The 21,074-nt window shown below is 50.3% G+C and overlaps 1 protein-coding gene across 3 annotated transcripts; it reads right to left on the bottom strand.

The window, feature by feature from the left end:
* Window positions 1-2: 2 nt before the first annotated feature.
* Window positions 3-16,980, bottom strand: ABCC10 (ATP binding cassette subfamily C member 10). 3 transcript variants are annotated; one of them, XM_040612163.1, is made up of 22 exons: window positions 16,738-16,980; window positions 16,041-16,237; window positions 13,731-15,099; window positions 12,241-12,468; window positions 11,883-12,039; window positions 11,031-11,170; window positions 10,474-10,553; window positions 10,154-10,325; window positions 9,062-9,160; window positions 8,644-8,833; window positions 8,211-8,288; window positions 7,628-7,819; window positions 7,061-7,193; window positions 6,490-6,685; window positions 5,363-5,706; window positions 5,043-5,212; window positions 4,574-4,734; window positions 3,905-4,158; window positions 3,430-3,575; window positions 2,864-2,961; window positions 2,567-2,679; window positions 3-501 (listed from the first exon to the last, which is right to left on the bottom strand). In XM_040612163.1, the coding sequence occupies exons 2-22, from the start codon at window positions 16,199-16,201 to the stop codon at window positions 366-368; spliced, it is 4,617 nt and encodes a 1,538-aa protein (XP_040468097.1). In that variant the 5' UTR covers window positions 16,202-16,237; window positions 16,738-16,980; the 3' UTR covers window positions 3-365. The 3 variants fall into 3 exon arrangements, with proteins under 3 accessions (XP_040468097.1, XP_040468096.1, XP_040468098.1); XM_040612162.1 differs by having other exon boundaries at window positions 4,574-4,653; window positions 16,041-16,827; XM_040612164.1 differs by lacking the exons at window positions 3-501; window positions 2,567-2,679; window positions 2,864-2,961; window positions 3,430-3,575 and having other exon boundaries at window positions 4,044-4,171; window positions 16,041-16,828.
* Window positions 16,981-21,074: the final 4,094 nt, after the last annotated feature.

Genomic DNA, 21,074 nt, shown 5'->3' with positions numbered 1-21,074 from the left:
CACAAGGATGTTTCCACTTTATTTTAAACTGCATGTGAGACTAAGTCTCAGATTAGGAGTCACTGATTCTTCAGCGAGCAGAAAATCCCTCTGTAATCTCAAAGGGGATCCTTGGAGGGGAGCAGTATTCCACCAGCCAGGCTTGCATGGCCCTGAACACCAAGTCCCGTCTTCCCTACTAAAGGAAAGGCCACAGTGCCATGCCTCCATCCCCGAGGACAAACAATCGCTGCCTGCAGGCAGGAATAATTCCTTTCCTCACCTCAGCAGCTCCTGGCCCTGCAGGGACAGGGCTTGTGGCTGAGGTGAGAGGAAAGCCAGGCACAAAGCCAGGAGGGCTGCCTGGGCTCAGCCCAGGAGGGAGGTCACAGCTGCCCGCTGTGCAGGAGGCACTGGAACAAGGAGCCATCTTTCTGGCTTAAGTGGGTAGGTGAATCCAGCTCTGCCACTCTCCCAGCTTGCATCACCAGCACACGGTCTGAGTCCAAGATGGTGTTCAACCTGTGGACAGCAAATGCCAGGACACATGTTGGTGGATCTGAGGTGAAACCCTGGATACTGCTTCCCCTGCTGCCAAAGGGTGGCCCAAGACATGCCCAGCATCAGGATCTGTGGAGCATCTCCCTGTGCACTCGGGGACACGCTGCAGTCCAGCTGCCCGGAAAGCTTCTGCACACCGCTGAAATGCACCAGCTCTTAGGAGAGCACAGCAATGCCTTCCAGCTGCTGGGCATGGCAGGGCACCAGGAGCGCAGAGGGAAGCTCTGTAGAGGGAGAGCTCAAAGCATGTCTGATTCTGGGGTTGCACAAGATGTCTCCATTTCCACAAGAGAGTTACTGAGTTGCTTCTGCTTGCCCCTACATTTCCTCACCTGCCACCTCCTGAGGGCAGCAGAAATGGACTTGTGCATCAGCTGCCCTTCCCCAGCAGTCAGTCACCTTTGCTTATGCTGCCACCACCAGTGGATTTGTAGTTGCCAGACTGCCAACCACAGCATCCACAGTATACATATATGCCCAGTTCTTCCCAGACTGCTAGCAGGGCAGCAACCTCTGGCCCTGGGGAGGGAGGACATGGCAGCAAGAGTGCCTTTGCACAGTCGTGCACAGTTCAGTGTGAAACCACAGCCCTACAAAGCTGCAAGTCACAGGGAAGAAACTGCAGAGGATTTGAGCAGGTAGAAAGCGTATGGAGTTTGGGACTCTGGTTACACATTCATCCCCAAAAGAGTGCCAGGCTGCAGCACTGCAAATGACCTGGAGGGGCAAGGGACAAGTAATGAGTCACTTGCTGTCCTAGATTTCACCCATTCAATTAATAGTTCACCCAAAGCTGAATGGCACGGAAGAACCATGGGTACAAAACAAACCCATCACCACCTCTCCCTCCTTACTGCTCTCCCCATCTCCCTTCATCCCAGTGGAATAGGGGCTGAGGCCATCTTCAACCCAGCCTTGCTGCCTTGCCTTCTGCCACACCTTCCTCTGCTGGCTCTCCTCTCTAATTACTCCTCCCTCAGAGGTGGTCTCCCTCTACCCAACCCAAACACACACCTCAGCCCACAATGCCCTTACCTTTCCACTCTATTTATGCATAGTATCCCTAGTGTAGGAACAGCATTCCCTTCACACCCCTCCTGCCTCCCTCTTACCTGATGTATTTAACAAGATTCACTTAATTCACTTGCCAGGCCCAGCCCACCCTGCCTGTCATCCATTACTCCCACTTCTGTGCAGCAGGACACCAGTCCCTGCCACCTGCTCGTTTGATTTTTATTTTTGTGGTAACCTTTGTGTTTTGAAAACACCCTCCATACAATTGCATAACCCTCCTCCCAGTTCTCCTCCACTTGGCAAGAGTAAGAGCACCTTGGGCAGAGAGCACTGCCTAACGCTGACCCACTCGTTCCTTCTCAGTACCCACGGTATTCATGTTTTGCCCTCCTCCCTCCGCCCACAACCATCTACTGCCGCTACTCTTACGCTAAATCTCGGCTGTGGGGCAAGCACCGTTGCCTTGTCCTGCCTGGGCAGCATCTAGATTGCTGGCACTGGGTGCGGGCTGGAAGCAAAACTCAAGGGTTTTGGAAAACCAACCACGCAGCATCCTGCCTCGTCCAGCCAGGGAGCCGGCTGCGGCCCTGGGCTGCGGGCTGTGCCGCACGGCCCTCTGCTGAGCCAGCGACACCTGCTCCTCCGCGCTGCTCCTTCCTGCGGGGTGGCTCTCATTGCGACTCGCCCTAACCTGGCAGAACCACAAGGTTTGATTCACTCCCCCGGGGGCCCTGCAGGCAGTGCTCGGGAAGGGCCATCTGCCATACGGTGTGGCGTGCTGCCTTTTGCCGTCCTCCAATTTCTGGGTACAGCATTTTCCCATCCAGTTGTTCCCAGCACCCAAGGGCTAGTAAAGCACAAAAGGCAAACAGCAAGGTCCAGCCTTTTGCACTTGAAATGCCTCATCCTGGAGACTTCCCTGCTGAGCTCGAGGCCCAGGTATGGCAGGTGCAGCCATCACTCCCTGTGAGTGCTAGGATGAATGCAGGCACGAGTGCTGCTTCCTCCATACCTGTGAGCAATTGTCAGAACAGTTTTGTCAGCAAAGCGCTGGCGGATGGTCTGCTGCAGCAGCTGGTCTGTCTTCTGATCCACACTGGCTGTGGCCTCATCGATGCACAACACCTGCCAGGGACAGAGAGTGAAGGGAGCTCCCAAGCACCACAGGGTAGACCCCAATCCCTGCCTAGAGACAGCGCAGGGCATCTCTTCCCATCACAGCCCCAACTCTGGAGCGCTCTGCTCTGCTGTCCCCACGCAGCCATCAGCAGCTCGCTCCCCCTCGCTCCAATGGAGGCAGGGCACTCACCTTGGCCTGTGTCAGGAGGGCTCTTGCCAGACACACCAGCTGCCTCTGTCCCACGGACAGACTCTTTCCCCTCTCTCCCAGCTCGCTGTCCAAGCCACCTGCAGGGGTCAAGCTCAGCAGTCACCCCACCAGGCTCTGCACAGAGCTCCAAACCCTTCCCAGAGTCTGGGGTTTTCCCAGTAGCACTCAAAATCCCAAACCTGGTCAGGACCAAGCCTTGGGAACTAGAGCCTTTACACTTGGACACAGGCAACTTCTGGCACAGAGACGCCATGCTCCCCTAGAACTAAGGGTTGGCTTATCTCTCAGGCTGCTCTAACATCCCCTGGGGCCTGGTCTCATCAGCAACACTGTGCCACCCCATCCATCACCTGCCAGTCCTTTCCCACTAAATCTCAGAGAGTGCCACTGGGTCCCACTGACCTGTTCCCACCCTCACCTAACCAATTCCTTACTACTGCACCCACCTAGCCCCTTTTCCCCAGCTCCCCTGACTGACCTGAGGCCCCCTCCCCTGTCCCAGTACCCGGGCTAACCCAGCTGCTTCTCACTGGGTTCAGACTCACCCATCTGAGTTACAGCATCCCGCAGGTGGCACTGCTCTAGCACCTCGTGGAGCTCAGCATCTGTCCGTTTTCCCTGGGGGTCCAGGTTCTCTCGGATTGAGCCACTGAACAAAAATGGATCCTGGGGGATGATGGCCAGCCTAGATCTGCAAGCAAACAAAAGCTGAGGGGTCAGGGGGTGGGTTCTGCAGAAAAGCAAAGGCCCATTTTTGGTTTTTGTGCCTAGGGTGGAGTGTCTTGGTTTGCTGTGTACCTCAGAGGCACAGAGACAGGGGTCGCATATTCAGCCTGGTTTCCTTAACCACAGCTGTTCAGAAACAACCAAACAACTCATAAGAAGCTGCCATAATCAGACAAGAGGGTGCCATGACACTGAGCCTTTTGCTCCTCACTCTTTGCTTTGGCATCCAACCACTGACAGCTCTCAGCCTCCAGGCCCCACCAGCTACCCTCCACTCTGCTCAGCCCTCTGTACCTCAGCTCCTCCAAGCCCACCAGCTTGCTGTCAACACCATCCAGGAGAATCCGTCCTGATTTCAGCTCCAGCATACGGAAAAGGGCCAAGAAAAGGGTGGATTTTCCAGATCCTGTGCGACCCACAATCCCCACCTTCTCTCTGGGGTAAATGGTGAAGCTCACACCATCAAGCGCATTAGGCAAGCCCTCTCGGTAGGCCAGGACCACTTTCTGGAACTCCACAAGCCCCTGGCTTGGCCAGTCAGCAGCAACCTAAGAGGGGTATCTGTGTGAGACATGGTATGACCATGACCCAGTGCCACGTTCAGCCTCCCCTCCCCACAGGCCAAGCCCTATGCATCCCTTTGGATGGTTGCTTGGCTTCCAAGCAGACCCAACACACAGCCCAGCTCCAACTACAGCCCCCTCCTAGGCTTGTTTTTCTCTCACAGCTTTGATCTAGTAACCATTGTGCTTTCCTACCCCTTCTCATCATTCCAGCCTTCAACTCCTGCAGAGATTCATCCCCCCTAGGGGATTTAGTGGTAAAGGATGAGCAGTCAAGGTGGTTTCTGTTGGCAAGGGCCCTCCACCCATTCACTGGAATGCCATGATCTCCCCAAGAGGCAAGTACAGAACACAGAGCCAGAAGATGGGCCAGTCCCTGAGAACACACTTGAGCTTTTACCTGGAGCAGTTTATCCTGGGGCTCCATGGGGATGTCTGTGGTGTACTCCTCTGTCCGCTCCACACTCACCATCATGGTCTCTGTCAGAGTGAAGCTGGAAATCAGGCCTGAGAGCAGGTTTGTGACAGACAAGGCATATGAGAGTGACAGACCCACAAGTCCTGCGAGGACAAAAGCATAAGCAAGAATGTTACTGGCAGGGAAAGAGCTGGGGTCTTGGTGGCAGGATAAAGAAACAAGGGAGAAGTCAGCACTCTGGAGTCTGGGATCCCACTTGACGATGGGGACACACAGGAGGAGGGATAGGAGCTGATGCACTACATCGTGGGTGACTTGTAGAGGGACAGGGAGCAGGAGCTCTGGATCTTACCAAGATCTGGGTAGGAAGATATGCAGCTCCGGGCTAGGAGATTCGGAACCCCTGGGCCACAGCCTAGGAGTTGGCACGGAACAACCCCTGGCAGCCTACCTGGGTTTCCCAGTTGCTTCTGGTGCTGGATGATGGCAATTCCTGCAATAGCAGTAACCACAGCAACCCCAATCATCTGCAAGCGGATGTCCAGCCACTGCATCGCTGTGTTGCTGGCAAAGAGGCAGCGCTGGTTCTGCTCCAGGCGCAGCTCATTCTCCAACTCAAACCTGGCAGGCACACAATAGAGATTCGCACCACTCAATCTCCATTCCTGCCGCCCCAGACCAGGGCATTCCTGCCACCCTATAACCAGCCCCACATCAGGAATGCCCTGATAAAAGCCAAAGCTCTGGCTCTTCGGGCGCTCTTCCGCTCACCTCCGGGTTGCCCGCATGGCTCTGATGCTACTCAGTCCTGAGAGGGTCTCTGAAAAGTGAGTGTAAATGGGAGACAGGGTGACACTGTAAAGGCGCTTGAGCTCCCGGGATGTGCGCCGGTAGTAGCGTTGGATGGAGAAGTAGAGGGCAGCCAGCGGGAGTAAGACCAGACCAATCCAAGGGAGGCCATAGGTGATTATCACCAGCATGCCCAAGAGCCCGTACACGTTGGCAAGGAAGATGTTGAGGATAAATGGTAGGCTGTCATCCACGCAGTACAGGTCTGAGGAGAAGCGGTTCAGGATCCGGCCCGTTGGTGTGGTGTCAAAGAAGGTGACTGTGGCCTGGCAACAAGGGAACCAGAAAGTAAGAGCCAGTCAGCTGAGGTGAGATCCAGCCATAAACAGTGCCTAGGAGAGCAGCACCAAGGGCAGCAGATAAGGCCACAAAGGGCTGGCCACCAAAGCCCCCTTCCTTTCCACAGCTGGAGAAGAAATCTCAGACTCCAAAGCCAGCTCACAGCCAAACTACTCATGCTGTTCACTTGGTAAAAGCAAGGAGTCCTTCTGTGGCAAACAGCAGACAGCTACTAAGATAGCTGCCACTCAGATCCCATAATGGCCCACCAGTAGCCAGTGAGACAAGCCTCTAATCCCATCTCACAATCTTTTTACCCTGACTCTAGCCTGAGGACTCAAGGAAGCCCAAATCATAAAAAAACTTAACTGGCACATGCCAACATCAGCCCTAAATCTTGCCTAATGACTCCTTTCAATCTCATCTGAATCTGAGCTCATGATCCAGCAAGCGCTACTTTGATTTAATTGGCCCTCACCTTGGCTATACATCTAAGCCTAACGAGTGAAGAGATGCAGGTGGCAGCCACAAAACACTCCTCCAAGGAATGGAACAAGCCTTAGAAGACACATTTTGAACCCCAGCTCATAGGACCCTTGTGCTGGCTGTGGTGTAGCCCTTTTTGGATGTAGTCCTATGGGGACCTCATCAGCTAATACCAGCAGAAACCCTAACCCACCTCCCAAACCCTTACTCCCAACTATGAGAAGAGCATCAAGGCAGAATGACTTGCAGGAGCCTCAGCCTGCTCTGGACTTTCTGACCATTACCTTTAGAGCTCTCTGGAGCAGTCGGTTGTGAATGACAGCGGCAGCACGGATAGTACCATAAGCAAAGAGAAAGGCCCGAAGAATGGTGAAGAGGGAGTTGGCCCCTGCAATGCTCCCATAAACTATCAGGTAGAAATTCACATCCATTGAGGCATTGGAAGAGACTGGGGTGATGTCCAGAGCTTGAATGGGAGAGCTGGAACATAGAAGGAGGAAGATTATGAATCTGTTAAGGTCCTCATGACAGTAAACTCACAATCAGGGCACAAGAACCCAGGAGCACACTCAAGGAGAAACCAGGATACTTCAACCCTTTGGCATGCTGGGACAAAACACTCTTAATTACTATGCAGTTAGGAGTCTTCCATCAGTCCCAGGCAGAAGCCCTTCGGACATCTCATCAGGTCAAAGATTTTGATTTTCTTTGTCAAAGCAGCCACACATATCCCCTGCAGCAGGGTGGTCAGTTTATCCCTGTTCTCAACAAGGATCTTCACCAGAAATGCACTTAAGGGCAAAATGGGAATGTGTTTCCAGCTTCCTTTGGCATCTCCTGACCAGATTCACTTACACAAGCCCAACAACGGAGAAGAGAAGCTCTGGGGAAGGTGAGGAAGCTGAGCAGACCATCACAGAGGAATTTGCTGCCTGGGACATGCTGGAGATCCAGTGTGACAGCCACCAATCTGAGATATTTCTGGATGCTACAGGGAAAGACAGATTGCATAAAGAAGGATTCAACCTTCGAATTGGCAAACATGAAGCAGAAAAGCTGAAGGGAAAGTTTCTGGGCAACTGTTATTATTGTGTCACTGCCCAGTTTAGTCTGGGCACCCCTGCCTTCATTCTCCACTGTTAGTAGTAGTGCAGGAGCAAGGGAACAGCCTTGCGCTGCCGCAGCGACAGGGCACTGCTAGAGAAGCAGACATGCAGCTGCAACATTGAGATGCCAGATCCTGTTCCCACATGTGCCCACTCCAAACTGTGCTACTTTAGTTTGGAGAAGAGAAAAGGTGTCTTTATGCTGCAGACAAGAGTTAGTAAACCCCTGGCCTCTTTTCTTCCCTGGACTCCACAACCAGGGAATGAAAGGAGAGGAATGTCTAAAGAGAGATATACTGCTGGGCCACTGCCTCACCTTGCATCAGGAGCAGCGAGAAGAGGATGGATAATGCCATGCAGCTGCCCACTGCCAGCCAATATGCCTTGTACACCTGAAAAGCCACTGCCCCTTCTTTCTTCTCTTCCTCCTTGTGGATGAGATGATTGTTTTGGGTTGATTCTTCTGCCTCTGTCTCTACAGGCTCTTCTTGGCTCTGTTCATCAGGGGCTGTGGGAAAGGAGGCAAAAGCAAAGGTCAGTGTGTTTCCTCCTGCAGCTGCTCCTTGCTGTGCACAGACCAAATCTAGGCTATGAGAGAGACTCTTCTTCCTTCTCCTCTCCTCTTTCAAGACAGGTGCACCAATCCTGGCAGACCTTCATCCAAAGCTGGACCACAAGTGGAACAGCAGATTCAAATACTGCTCCAGACCAATACTCAATGATACATGGGCCTCCTCTCTTTCCTCTGTGCGCACACTACCCACAGATCAGCACTGCCACAGCAGAGCAAGGGGATGGGAGCTCTGCTCTAAGGCCAGCAGCCACCAGGTACAGGTTCTGTTTGGTTGGTCAACTAAGCTGTGCTGCCCCAGCCACCCTCAAGCTCATCAGATATAGACCTTCATCCTTCCGCCTCTTGTCCATATCCTTGAACTTGGGGAAGGCTTCCACGAGTGGCAGGATATCAGCTGGTGTGCCTGCAGAGAGACATGCAAATGCTTCAGTCTTGCCTCTTGCTGTGAAATGGCCCAGGTTCTTTCTCACGTAACATTTCCTATTTTCTCTCACAGCATCTACACCCTTGAAGGCCCTGCTCCGCAGAACCTGCTACGGTCTTTTGTTATCAGCTCCCCACCTCTAGGGCTGTCCTGTTCTATCTATGCATCTGTATATTCCCTTCCACCCCACCTTTGCCCATGTGCAGTGTCCTCAAGCTGATTTTCACTGGGTTCCCCACTAGTTAATTCTACTCCCTTATGTCCATCTTTGCTCAATCAATTCCAAGACTGGCACAAAGGCGCAAATGAATGCCTGAGAAGACAGCCAGTGTACCTGTCTTAACTATCCTGCCATTGTCTATCAACAACAAGGCATCGGCTTTCTCCAAAAACTCCGTCCTGTGGGTGCAAAGGATCCTGGTCTTGTGTTTGAGAACTCCAAGAATGCATTTCCGCATAAGATGGTTGGCTACATCTGCATCTACAGCAGCCAGGGGATCATCAAGGAGGTAAAGCTCTTTCTCCTGAGAGGGAGACAAAAGATAAGGATACAGTTGCTGGTCCTGCCAGGCAGTGCTGTTGAGAAAAGCACAAGTGCCTCTGTGTGGCACATCGCCAGCACCTTTAGGCCAGCACGATGCGGTTTAAGACATGCTGCCAGAGCATACTGTACAGCTGGGTGCCTCCAGCTTCTTTACATCTGACTTGGCACAGGGCACAATCTGCCATGGCATGACTCCTTTGCTATTTACCTGGTAAACGGCTCTGGCAAGGGCTATTCGAGCCTTCTGTCCTCCACTGAGTGTCACACCATTTTCACCCACCTGTGTCTGGTCACCTGCTGGTAAAATCTGAAACGTTCAAGGCAATCCATTTAGAAATGACAGGAAACTACTGGGGACCCAAAACCAGAACACTGGTGTCCCCTTCCTGCCTCTGGCAGTAATTTCTTAGGGTGACACCTTACAAAATTTAAAGAATGCAACAGTCTACACACCGAATCTGCAGACAACTGGCAAGATTGGCATTTATGCAACCAAACTCACTTCAGAATAGGGCGGCCACATCTAAACTGCCTGTTGACAGCAACTTCTGGTCTAAGATAACTCTGAAGTTGCAGGGAATTCTCTGGGAGAGCAAGAGCTGTGTCTGCACCAAAATCATGCCAGGGTCCATCCAAACAGTTTACCAGTAAAAATTGCAGTTTCACTAGCTGGAAACAGTTTCCTCTTGATTTGGTAGCACAGGCATAGTCTACTACTTCTCAAATAAATATCTCGCCTTCACAGAGTATTCATAGCTCCTGCCAAAGCAAACAGAAGCTCCTAGTGCTTGGCACTTCAGAAAATCAGACATCAGGTTATACACTGGGAGGTGAAGGCTAGCTTCCTACCATGTAACAGCCAGGTTTGCTGGCTAATACAGACATAAGCCTCAAGCCTAAAATGTGTGTATTACTGACAGTAGGACCACAGACTCAGCCCTTCCAGATGTCAGGGAAGTTCCTTCTGATCCAACAAAGCATCAGCTGCTGATAGGTTCTGCCTGAAAAACCTGGCAGTCATCAGCTCTGCAAGAACAAATCCTTTCCCCAGGATCAAGAAAGAGCTTTTGGCTCAGTAGCAGAAGAAAACATTCAAAGTGCTACCAGAATGACTTCATACCTTACAGAACCGTGGGGACAGGTATAATCTGGAATTGGTAATCAGAGTAACACTGTGTGATTGGGACATTGGAAAAGCATTCTATAGCCTAAAAGAATGAGAACTGCTCCCAGTGAGGCTCAGACTGGATGCAAAAGCTGGCCAAGAAGGTCCAGGCAGGTTTACAGTTTAGGCACTCACGTTCAAGTCCTCAGAAAGGGCACAGGCTTCCACCACCTCCTCATACAGCCTGGCATCATATTCCCGCCCAAAAAGGATGTTCTCACGGACAGTGGTAAACTGTATCCAAGGCTCCTGAGTGGCCAGACCAAATCCTTGCTCCAGGTCACAAATATACACTTGTCCACCTTGTCTGCAAGTACACCAGAAGTGGGTAGAAAGGGCAACAAAGGAGAACTGCTGGCAGATAAAAATGGCCTACAAATAGGAATAGCACTGGATAATCCCTGCCCGCTGTGGCACAGAGAGACCAGGCAGGGAGAAGTCTTTAGGCTACTCACTTGATGAGTTCTCCAGTGATGGCTGCAAGCAGAGAGCTTTTGCCAGAGCCAACCTTCCCAACAACCCCTAGGAGCATCCCCTGCAAAAGGAAATGAAAAGGAACAACCTGATGCACTAATACAGAGTAGCTTGTCCAGATTTCTTGAGCCACACATAGACTGTGTAAGAAAGCTGACTGCTGTCTTAAACTAGGACTACCTCACAGGTGCAGCAGCAGAGCTGGGTACAGTTGCTGGGTAAACAAGACTCGATGTGGCAGGACACAAGCCTGCAAAGGAGTGTTAACCTGGAGCCCAGCTGTGCTCCTTGCCCAGTCCTCTGCTGCAGCAGTGGTAGGAAGCAGAGGGAGCTGGTTCATCTCTTGGCTGTAAGCTAGCTACGCATGGATCCCCTCCAGCACCCTTTAGCTCTGAGAGACGTGATGTGTGTCCTGTGCCTCCTGACCAAGAGAAGATTTTAATGCAAGGCTCGTAAGATCAGGAAAACATGAAAACTTGCCACCCCTGCTCTATTATTTGTGCCGTTCTTCGCTGTTACCTCCTGCATCCTTGCTCACCTTTCTCACTGACAGGTTCTCAATGTGCAGGTGCAGAGTGCCTGTGGATAAGGGATGCCTGGTGCTTTCCTCCTCAACTGGCACCCACGAGAAGACTGCACATCGCATCTCCATGGCAGTAGCAGTACCTGAAGGGCTATCTGCAAGAGAAAAGCAGCGCAGCATTGCACTGCTATGAGAAGGCTGGAAAATGAAAACCACCTGGCATCGCAAACACTATCAGCTTTGTTCCCAAATGGATGAGACCTAAGACAGGGCACTGCTATGATGCCCTTGACGCAATCACAGAATGAGACGCTTGCCTGCTGACTTGCCCTTAAATTTATACCCCCCTCCAACCCTCTTCTCTCCAGCTCCCACCAGACACATGTGCTGACCTGCTGGCTGTTAGGGAGACACTATAAGGATAACCTGGTTTTACTGTTGTTGAAGGTAAAAGAATGGCAGGGAACTGGCAAAAGGCAAGGAAGGAGAGAAAGGGAGCTGAGATGGCTCAGGAGAGGGGCACCCACTCAAGCCTTTCTGCCAGGCAAAGCCAAGGTTGTTGATGGCTTCAGTGTCAGAGGAGCTCTGGACAGAGGAGGGAGCAGCTTATTCTAAAGGGTCACTAATGCCAGGGTCTGTGGGGAAAAGCAATTGCCTATATGGTTGGCAGAATAATATTAGAGCCTTGTCTCCCATTCTTCACAGAAATAAAGTGCCTTCACTCTGCCTCTGACAACTGAACATCTTGAATCATGGGGGTGTCAGCCAGCTGCCTTCCAGTACTGCTCCTGGGCCTCACACCTCAGCTCTCTGCTCCAAATGCCCCCTGCCCAGGGTCCCAAGCCCAGCAGCATCCTTCATCTTTACCTAGGGCATAATAAGTTTCCAGGTCCTGGTCCACAAGTTCAAGGAAACGCTGGATTCGATCCAGGGAAACTTTGGCTTCCAAGGTCCCATTCAACACCCACGGGAAGTTGTTGAGGGGGAGAATAAGCATCCCGACAAGGGCCAATGCTGTGAACACCTACACAGGTAAGGAAAAAGCAATGAGTTTGAGGCAGTACCTCCCTTGCATCTTATATCCTTCAAACAGCTTCACCAGTGAGAGCCTGAAGAGCTGTGGGGAGACACATTGGGTTTATTTCCCACAGAAGATGCCTCAGGACTGCAGCCCCGCTGTAGATTGCACAAGACAAGGTCAGACCTCTCCCAACTACCTACTCACCTTTGTGGCAGTGAGCTGGTGACCCAACAGGACGTACGTGATGAAGATGGCAATGGAGACAACAACAGGCAGTGCTGCCCAAAGATACACACACACAGCATCCAGGTACTTGATAGCTTGTAACTTCTGCAGCTCTTTAGCCCGGCAAGCATTTATCCTGGTGCTGAAGTGCTTCTCCCAAGCATAAAACTTGATCACACGAATGCCACACAGGAACTCTGTCATTAGCTGCACGCAAAAAGGAAAAACACATAGAATAACCAGTGCCAGCATACTGCATCAAATGACAGTTAGGCATCTGGGCTGGGGCCAAGTTTGCAGTTGCCTCCTGCTAAAAGCCAGAGATACCAGGAACCATTTATTGCTAACAAAGACATAAACTCAAGTGGCAGCTACTGGGAACTTTGCCCTCACTCATTCCACCATCTTCCTCAGTCACCTGTGCCATGTACAACTCATGAGAAGGCAAATTACTACACTACTTCCCAACTGAAGGATTTGCAAAACAGATGAACAGATGTGTGGAATTACTAGCTCCAGCCTGGATGCTATTTACCTGCATTGACCAGACAGCATCTTGAGATAATGACACCTGACTCTCAGGTGGGGTGCCACCATAACACAGCTAGCCTGTACACAGAGCCTGGCTGGCTCACATCCAGCAGCTCAGGTGTGCTTGCAGCATGCTGCCCTCTCATTCCTGCTCTCAGGTCAGCATGTGCAGAGCAAGCTGAGATGTGTCTGTCCCTGACATAAAAAAAAAAAGCCAACGAGAGAGGGTTCACTTCGCAAACCAGTCCTACAATAGTTGGAGAAAGTCCAGCATACCCCACACAACTAGATGCATCTTCTGTTGAGAAAATAAATATTTTAAAGCTCCCAACAGCTCTGACGTGGAGTTGACTTATGTTTCATGCTTCCAAAGCATGATGGAAATGGCGAGTGAAAATGCTGCTCCCTCATATTAGAGATAAAAGGCTAAAAGGTAGGAATCAAATGTTTGACACATGGGAAGGAGGGAGATCGTACTGTAAATATGCCAAAAGCAGCAGAAAAGATGACTGAGGGTCCAAGCTTGGAGCAATATATAAAACCACTACATCTGTGATCACTGCCTTTGTCCAGACTGCAGACCACCTCACCACTGATGGCATTACTGGAGCAACAGGATGGAGGCATCCCTAGATGAAGCAATTGAGAGTCCTACCTGAACTACTATACACAGAGAAAAAACCTACCTGCAAGGGAATCTGGACTAGCCCAGGGGGAAAGAAACATTAGAAGTTCACTATCTTGTGAATGATGAAACCGCATCACCCTGAAACACTTCTGAACTGAGTGTGTGTGTGCCCTCCCTAGCATTTTTTCCAACAGCTGTGATTCAATTAGCCTGCTTTGGATCATGTCAAGGAACCAAAATGCCAATATTCCAGGGACAAACAGGGAGGAAATACAGTAACAAACTCAGAGAGCCACCAGCTGCCCCTCACCTTGACCCGTATGTCCTTGTGTTTCAGCATCTCCTTGTTGTTCATCATGATGCAGTTAGCTATGATCTTGTTGACGGGCACAAGCAGCAGTGCCAGGGCCAAGCCTCCTAGAAAGGCTACCCCCACTTGCTGATAGAGGAGGTAGAGAGTAATGGAAAACTGGAAAGGCAGGCTCCACACCTCGTGGAAGCTTTGGCAGAAGTTGATCAGTCTACTGGTGTCTGTGCTCATGAAGTTGACGATTTCCCCCACAGTGAAGCGGGTAAGGCTGGTGCTGCTGACGCGCAGAGCCTTGCGGTAGATGGCAGAGATGACAGCAGCCCGCACCATCAGCATCACCTTATTCACCTCATAGCTGAACTGGTTCCGCAAGAGAGCTCCCAGGAAGGAGCCAGCAAAGAGCCCGAGGGCATAGAGCACCCCGTGGCTCAGAGGCTCCTGCCGTGACTCCATAAAGTTCACCAGCAGGTTCAGAAGCAAAGGACCTGAAAAATCCAGCAGGTTGCCAGCCAACTTGAGAAGTCCAAGGGAGTAGAAACGAAGCCCAAAGGCCGCATGAAGGACTGAGAAGAGTCGCACAGCTTCCTGGGCACGGTGTGAACTGTCCAGGGCATTGCCAGTCCCATCACCTCCAGCAATGATTGGGCTAGTAAGAGACACTGGCTCCTCCTCTACTTGGTGCAGAGCTGCCTTCTTCTGCCAGCAAGAGTAGAAACGATCGCAGACCCTGGCAGTCTGGAGTTGGCGAGGAAGCACATAGACGTCCTGGGGCTGGTTCAGCTTCCACCGATAACCACATTTCATAAGAGGGTTCATCCAAACATAAAAGAAGCGAGAGAGCCAGCTCTCACCATCTTCTGCCACTCTCTGCTGATCAGGCTCTGGGAACCTTGACTCTGGGACAAGCAGGTCTTGTTGCCAGGAGCGATTGATGGAGAGGAAGTCTTGCCTGCCAGCAGTGGGGAAGAGGTAGCCGACCACATACACAAGCAGAGAGGCCAGCTGCAGACACAGAATGGCAAACCTGGAGGAGGCAGCAGGATGAGCAGGGGACCAAGCTGTTCCACTTTGGCAGTACCACACCAGTGTGATGATGAAGGAAGGTAGGGGTAAGAGAGTGAGCAGAGTCAGGACTGCAGGGCCCCTGGTAGAGCCGTGAATGGACCTGCAGAGCATGATAAGTGCGAGGCCATGTGTGAGCCATGTCAGGGTGGCCGTGCCATTTGCCAACACTTCCAGGTACACAGGGCCCAGCTCCTGCTGAGAAACGGTGGCTGGGATGATATCAGCAAGGAATAGGCCAGCAAGTACAAAGGAGGCGATGATTCTGCATCCCCAGCCTGGCCTGCAAGGCACCCCAGAGACAGATCTAGAGGAGGAAATAGCAGAGAAGAACTTTACAGCTGAAATTCCACCACCTCTCAGCCAGCACTCTTCCCTTTCTTTTTCTCCTCTCCCACTCTTTATCTGTTCACTCTTAACCTCCTGGATTCATCTCCCTAGATTTCTAAGTTTTTCAGACTGTAGGCATTGCTAAACTACATCAAGTCAGTATAGTCCAGTATCTGATATGAGAGACTCAGATGCTATCAAAGAATAGCATTTCTCTACAGAAATGTATTTGCATACTGATATTTTGTAGTCAAATCAGACTCCAATCCTTGAGGATTAGCAGAAAAAAATTATATTTAACCTCTTTAATACAAATTCTGGATTATCAAGTTCTCTGTGTCACATCTCTCATCCTTGATTTCTCTTGTCTTTATGTCTTTTGTCTAGAAACATTATGTTTATCACCGCTGGTGTCAGCAATACTGTGCGTGTGAAGTCCATAATCTACTGCCCAACAAAACACTTCACTATCATTTGATTCATTATCATTTGTGGCCTTTCAATATCAGTGAATGTTTACAAATTTCAGAAGAGGGTAAACAGAAAAACAATTTTTGGTTTCTCTGAACACCGTATTACCGTATATACATCTTCCATGCCACCTTAGATTTATATCCACTCCTAGAAGACTCCTGGTTTTTGCAATCCCCATTCATTTAAATGCTTTCAAATTATTTTCTGTGATTTTATGCCCACTACCCTCTCTATTCTTTCTGGGTTCCTTTCTGCAATGGAGGGACCAGAGATGTACACTGTACTCAGAATTAGGACGGATCCTGACAAATGTAATAGCATTATAATATTTGTCCTTCTCTAATTACATATTCAGCACATTATAGGGAGACATGATTTCCAGCCTTTCCACCCCACCTCCAGTCCCACACAATAATCAAGAGCCAGACAAGTTAGTTGTCATACCTTGGAGCGCCAAGGAAGCAGGCACTGACCGCTGCAAGGATCACATGAGGAATCACATTTAATGCCAGCTGATCAAAGCAGTGGCTAACACTGCCATGAACCCACACAGGGAGTGGATCTTCTGGGCTGGTTCCACACAAACCAGCCAGAATATTCTCCATCCTTTGCTGGGAATTCAATATGAGAGACAGGAGCTCCTAGGGTAGAAAAGAAAAACCAGCATAAGGTACAAAATGAAAAAAGCGCAGCCCCAGCGCAAGGCAGACTTTGGTAAGAAATGAGCATAGTGCTGGAAGCAACTTCCTGGATCACACAGTCCAGGCCCTGCTAATTGCGCACTTGATATCATATCATCCACTTTACAAAATGATCAAGCTCCAGCTTAAAATAAACTGGTGTTTGTCCCCTTAAGTCACCCTGGGACCTCAATGCTCTGTGAATGTGAAGCTTTCTGCTTATTTCCAGGCTGATTTTTTTTCCCCATGGACAAGTATATCCTTTGAAACTAACATCAGGAGGCATTTGCCTTTCTGTTGATGGCCCTAAACAATATTTTGAGTTGCTTAAACAATAACTTATCGATTATATTTTCATCTTCAAAACAATTCCCACTGCGGTACTAGACAGCGTGTAACATCACACCCCCTGCAGCTGCCAGGGGAGGATGCTCGTGCCCATACAGAGAAGCCGGCGGTACCTCCAGGCCCGGCAGGGCAGGGGATGCAGCAGGACCCCGTCCCGGTGTGCCGCCCTGCGGGCTGGCGCACCCCGGGAAGGCCCCGGCTCGCCGGCGATTCCTGCTGGCACCGGCTGGTCCCACCTCCGGCCCGGGGCCGGCTGAAGCGCGGAACGGAGGCGGCGCACCCGGGGGTCCCGCCCGCGGCAGGCCCGGCGCCGGCCTCTCCGCACGCCCCGTGGCCCGGCGCGGCGGTCGGCAGGCTGGGCCTCAGTCGGTGCTTCCCCGCACCCGGCGAGCCCCGGTCACCCCCACCGGTGGCCCCTGCCCACGCTCCCGGGCACGACTAACTTTGACCCCTGCCCCCCGCCGTACCTCGGCTCGCTCAGCCCCCCCCCCCCCCGCCGCCGCACTCACCGCAGGGGGAGAAGGGGGGCACCGGGCCGCTCCGTGCGCCCCCTGGCGGGCGGGCGGACGCGGCGCAGCCCTGGCACCGGCCGGGGCGGGTGCCGAGGGGTCGGGCCGCGGGACAGGAGCCGCGGCGGAGCCGGGCACCAGCCGGCGAGCAGCCAGGGGAGAGTGCGAGTCAAACCGGGCGATCTGGGCCAGGGCATCCGCTCGCAGGTGCCATCGCGTCCCAGGCGGCGCCAGTGCCGTGAGCGCCGTGCCGGCGGCGGGGCGCTGGAGCCCGGAGGTTCGGTCAAAGCATGGGGCCAGACGAGGAGAAGCAAACGAATGAAACACGCGCAGCTCGTTCAGGCTTCTAGTTAAAAACACACCGAACCATCAGTCCCCGGTCACAAATGTAGGTTCTCCCCAAATCCCTCTAGCTCCCTCGTGGTGCTCTTTTCTATCCCCCCCGGTGCACGGGCCCCGGTGCAGCTGTGCCACCCGGCACGGGGTCGGTGTGCCCTGCGCACAGAGAGGGCACTGCTGGCAGGTGTCGCCCAGGCAGTGATTTTATGGGATAAATGTGCTTGTACAGGTACAGCATTCTTCGCTCGTAGCAAACAGCAATGCTGCAAGAGCGCTTTGCCAGCCATGGTGGGTGTACCCAAAGCAACAGAGCTCCTCCGAGTGCAGTAACAGCCATAGAAAGCGAGATCATTTTGTTACCTGGATCATTGCATTAGGTTAACACAAGCTAAACAAAACCACCCAGTTTCACCTGTATTGTACTCAGTGACTATGTCCATCTGAAGCATAAACACACACATACAAGCAGCATCCCCAAATACAACACTCGGCCTTTACTGCAATAGCACATTGCATTGGGGGTGGGTGGGAGGGGTCGTGAGTAAATGCTCAGCATTCCAGTTGAGAGAAAATGAACCTGAGAGAATATCCAGCCTCATCACCTCCAGCTTTACACAATAACAGGAACGTGCAGTAAATGTCACCACACCACCTGGCAATAGCTGCTACTGGTGATTTTTATAGCAGATGCTCCGGATACACATTCCTAGTCCTTCTCTCAGTACTCTCTCTTGCCAGGGAAAATTTAGCGTAGCCCTGTAAATAATTCATCACAGGTAGCAAATTTTACTTCCAACGCAGCTCATCAGACATACAATAAAGCATTCTCTGAGCTTAGAAGTATTACCAGTGGGGTGACGAGGAAGAAAAATATCACTAACATTCCTATCTGAGAAAACTGCAATCTGGCTGAGGGACTGTGAAACAGCAGAGATAAGAGCAAGAGCTTGGAGACCACAGTACCCTCTAATCATAGTTTCCTTGAAAGAAGCAGGAGAATGCAGTTTCCCTAAACTCACATATACATATATATATGTGTGTGTGTATATCTATCTCCTTACTTAATTGTTGTCTCTGAGGATTCTGATCTCTCACCACCCTAAAAGTACTTTGCCTGTTTCAGAGCTGCAACGCTGCCTTTTCATGACCAAACTAGGTTCTGATACTGTACACTGTATTTGGCCAGTCTGCTCTTTCTCCCACACTGTGTACAATGGTTTCTAGAATAAACTTTCCTGCAGATGCTTTGATAATAAGTTTTATGTCCTCTGCACTCAAGGAAGTTTCCCTTCAAAAAATGCTGTGAAAGCAGCAAACTCTCAAGACAGCAAATAGGGCATGCGTGAGGCTGAAGCATGAGCTGCACACAAGTGAAACTTCCAGATTTTGTGGTTCTGATCTCTTATTTATTTCCAAATGAAAAAAAAAAACCCAACTCAAACCAAAACCAAACCAAAAAAACCACAACCAAACCACCGCTTGCCCTGACTTAAGACTCCAGAGAAGTTCTCAGATACCAGGACAGACCATCCTCCCTCTCAAGCTAATCACTCTCAGAGCTTTTCCGTTTCAGCTACATTGCGTTCTAGTGCTCTCCTCTTTCACATGCTACATTCTTCTTGCTCATCTCTCCCAACCTCTTCATGTTTGAAAATATGAACTCCTCCAGCTGAAAGATGGACAGAAAGATCCCTTTTCGCTCCAGACAGCATTATCTACACTCACACAGGAAAACAAATATCAAGGGTATTAAAAAAAAGGAACCCTAGAAGAACACCAATCCACACCCCAGCTGATCTGAAATCACCAGTGTCTGTTCTGCATAAGTACATTTAAATAGCAGCATGGCAAGAATCTAAATAGACATTCTTCCTTTTCGTACTTCCTTTTGGCTATTTCCCCTCCGCCTGAATATTGCTACCTGTGACATTTACTGCTTTGCATTTGACTGATTTAAGATGTGCACCATGTGGAGTACAGGCTTGTGGGTATATCGCTTACGAAGTACCTTGCATGCTATAAATAATCATACACCTGACATTTATCAAAACATCAGAGCATTCAAAACGGAAAAAAATACCCAACATGAGGTTTAATTTAATCCAACCTCACAGGCCCATTCAGGTCAGATTTTATTGTCTATTATCCAGAGTTTTGTAATGCTCTAGATTGATACACCCACAGTGAGGAAGAACTATCTGGCAATGGGAGACTGCTCCCGCCTTCTCTTACCAGTGTATTTTGTAACAGATTACTTAATACCCCTCCTAGGACTTGGAGTCAGGGAATGAGTGTGGGCTGCATGCCCATTTGACTTCCCAGCTAAAAGTAAATATTGAACTGAAACACAAGCCAGCCTTGACAAGCCTTAAATTTAGAAATATCAACCTTGTAATTATAGATGTAAAATCTCTGAGAGCAATTGTGTGTTTGGATGCATTTTCTGTGCTCTCAGCCAGAGCTCTGCTATCAGCTGAACCATCCTCAAATTCCACAACTTCATGACCAAGGAAGGCTTGATTACTTGGCTCAGTCCAAAATTTTTCTGAACAGGCTGCTTTGCCTGGACCTGAAGACACAACATAACATATTTTGCCCTGTTTTCCAGAGGAAACATTAATGCAGTGTTCAGAAGACAGAGGAGTATCTTCCACCACAGCTTTTCATGAGAACGCTCATTTTGTCATAACGACACAGAAACTGTCGTTCTTACTAGTAGTCTAGCCATTTAACGTTAGAGGGTGTGCTGCATGCTTGTCTCATGTGCCTGGATCTAGTCTTGACTTACATGTAAAAAGATAAAAAATTAAGATCTTATGTTTTCCTCTGGTGCTGTACTGCTTTCTAACGTAACAGTCCAACCTGAACTAACTTCAATTATGATTTGTTTACTCCTTCATACTGAGCTACTGCTAACTTCCCTCATTCTGCTCTTTTCTTTCCCAATGTTGTTTGCTCCCATGACTCTTATTTGAGGCTTAATGAGAACTGAGAGACACCTTATTACTCCAACATTGCTCTCAGCATTCAATTAGCTAAATTGTCACCAAGCAGCAGCAAATTGCAAGTTCAAAGGTGAGCCCCGGAATTCCAAAGAGGTGTTTGGGAGCTGAACTTGTAGCAAAGCAGACTGACTGGCACCTCCTTTGTCCATTTAAAGTGTGGAGCACCACTGGCAGAAGCATTACAAGAACCTCTGCAAAGCAGGTAAGGACCGTGCCAGACTTGTTTCAATCCCCGAGACAAACCATAGTGCTTCCTCTTGCAAAGATGTGAAAACTCTCAATTTACTCTGCACCATTGGTCCCAAATTTCAGTACCGATTTCAGGAATAATTTAACTGCATCCCACTATGGGTGCTCAGTCCCTTTAAAAAACTTAAATCAGTAAGGCATGTGATTGACAGATGATACTACAGCTAGTACAGAATGAGTTCATAAATTGTAATTATAAAGCAATGCTCAGTAAGATGACAGGGTGCTACAAAATGCTAATAAGCACTAGTCAGTCAAGTATTTTTCTCCAACAAATGGAATTTTTCTCATCTGAACTCTTCTAACATCACAACACATAGGCTGTTGCATTTCTTTTTACTTCCTCCC

The sequence above is a fragment of the Falco naumanni genome, chromosome 12 (assembly GCF_017639655.2).
Source record: "Falco naumanni isolate bFalNau1 chromosome 12, bFalNau1.pat, whole genome shotgun sequence".
Lineage (NCBI taxonomy): Eukaryota > Metazoa > Chordata > Aves > Falconiformes > Falconidae > Falco > Falco naumanni.
This window is presented reverse-complemented; position numbering and strand designations above follow the sequence as displayed.

Coding starts and splice junctions, on each gene's coding strand:
- ABCC10 (XM_040612163.1), bottom strand. CDS start 16,201: ATGGAGAATATTCTGGCTGGTTTGTGTGGAACCAGCCCAGAAGATCCA. Junction 12,469..13,730: donor ACAAGGACATACGGGTCAAG/GTGAGGGGCAGC, acceptor TTTTGCGTGCAG/CTAATGACAGAGTTCCTGTG. Junction 2,962..3,429: donor GGATGCTGTAACTCAGATGG/GTGAGTCTGAAC, acceptor TGACCCCTGCAG/GTGGCTTGGACAGCGAGCTG.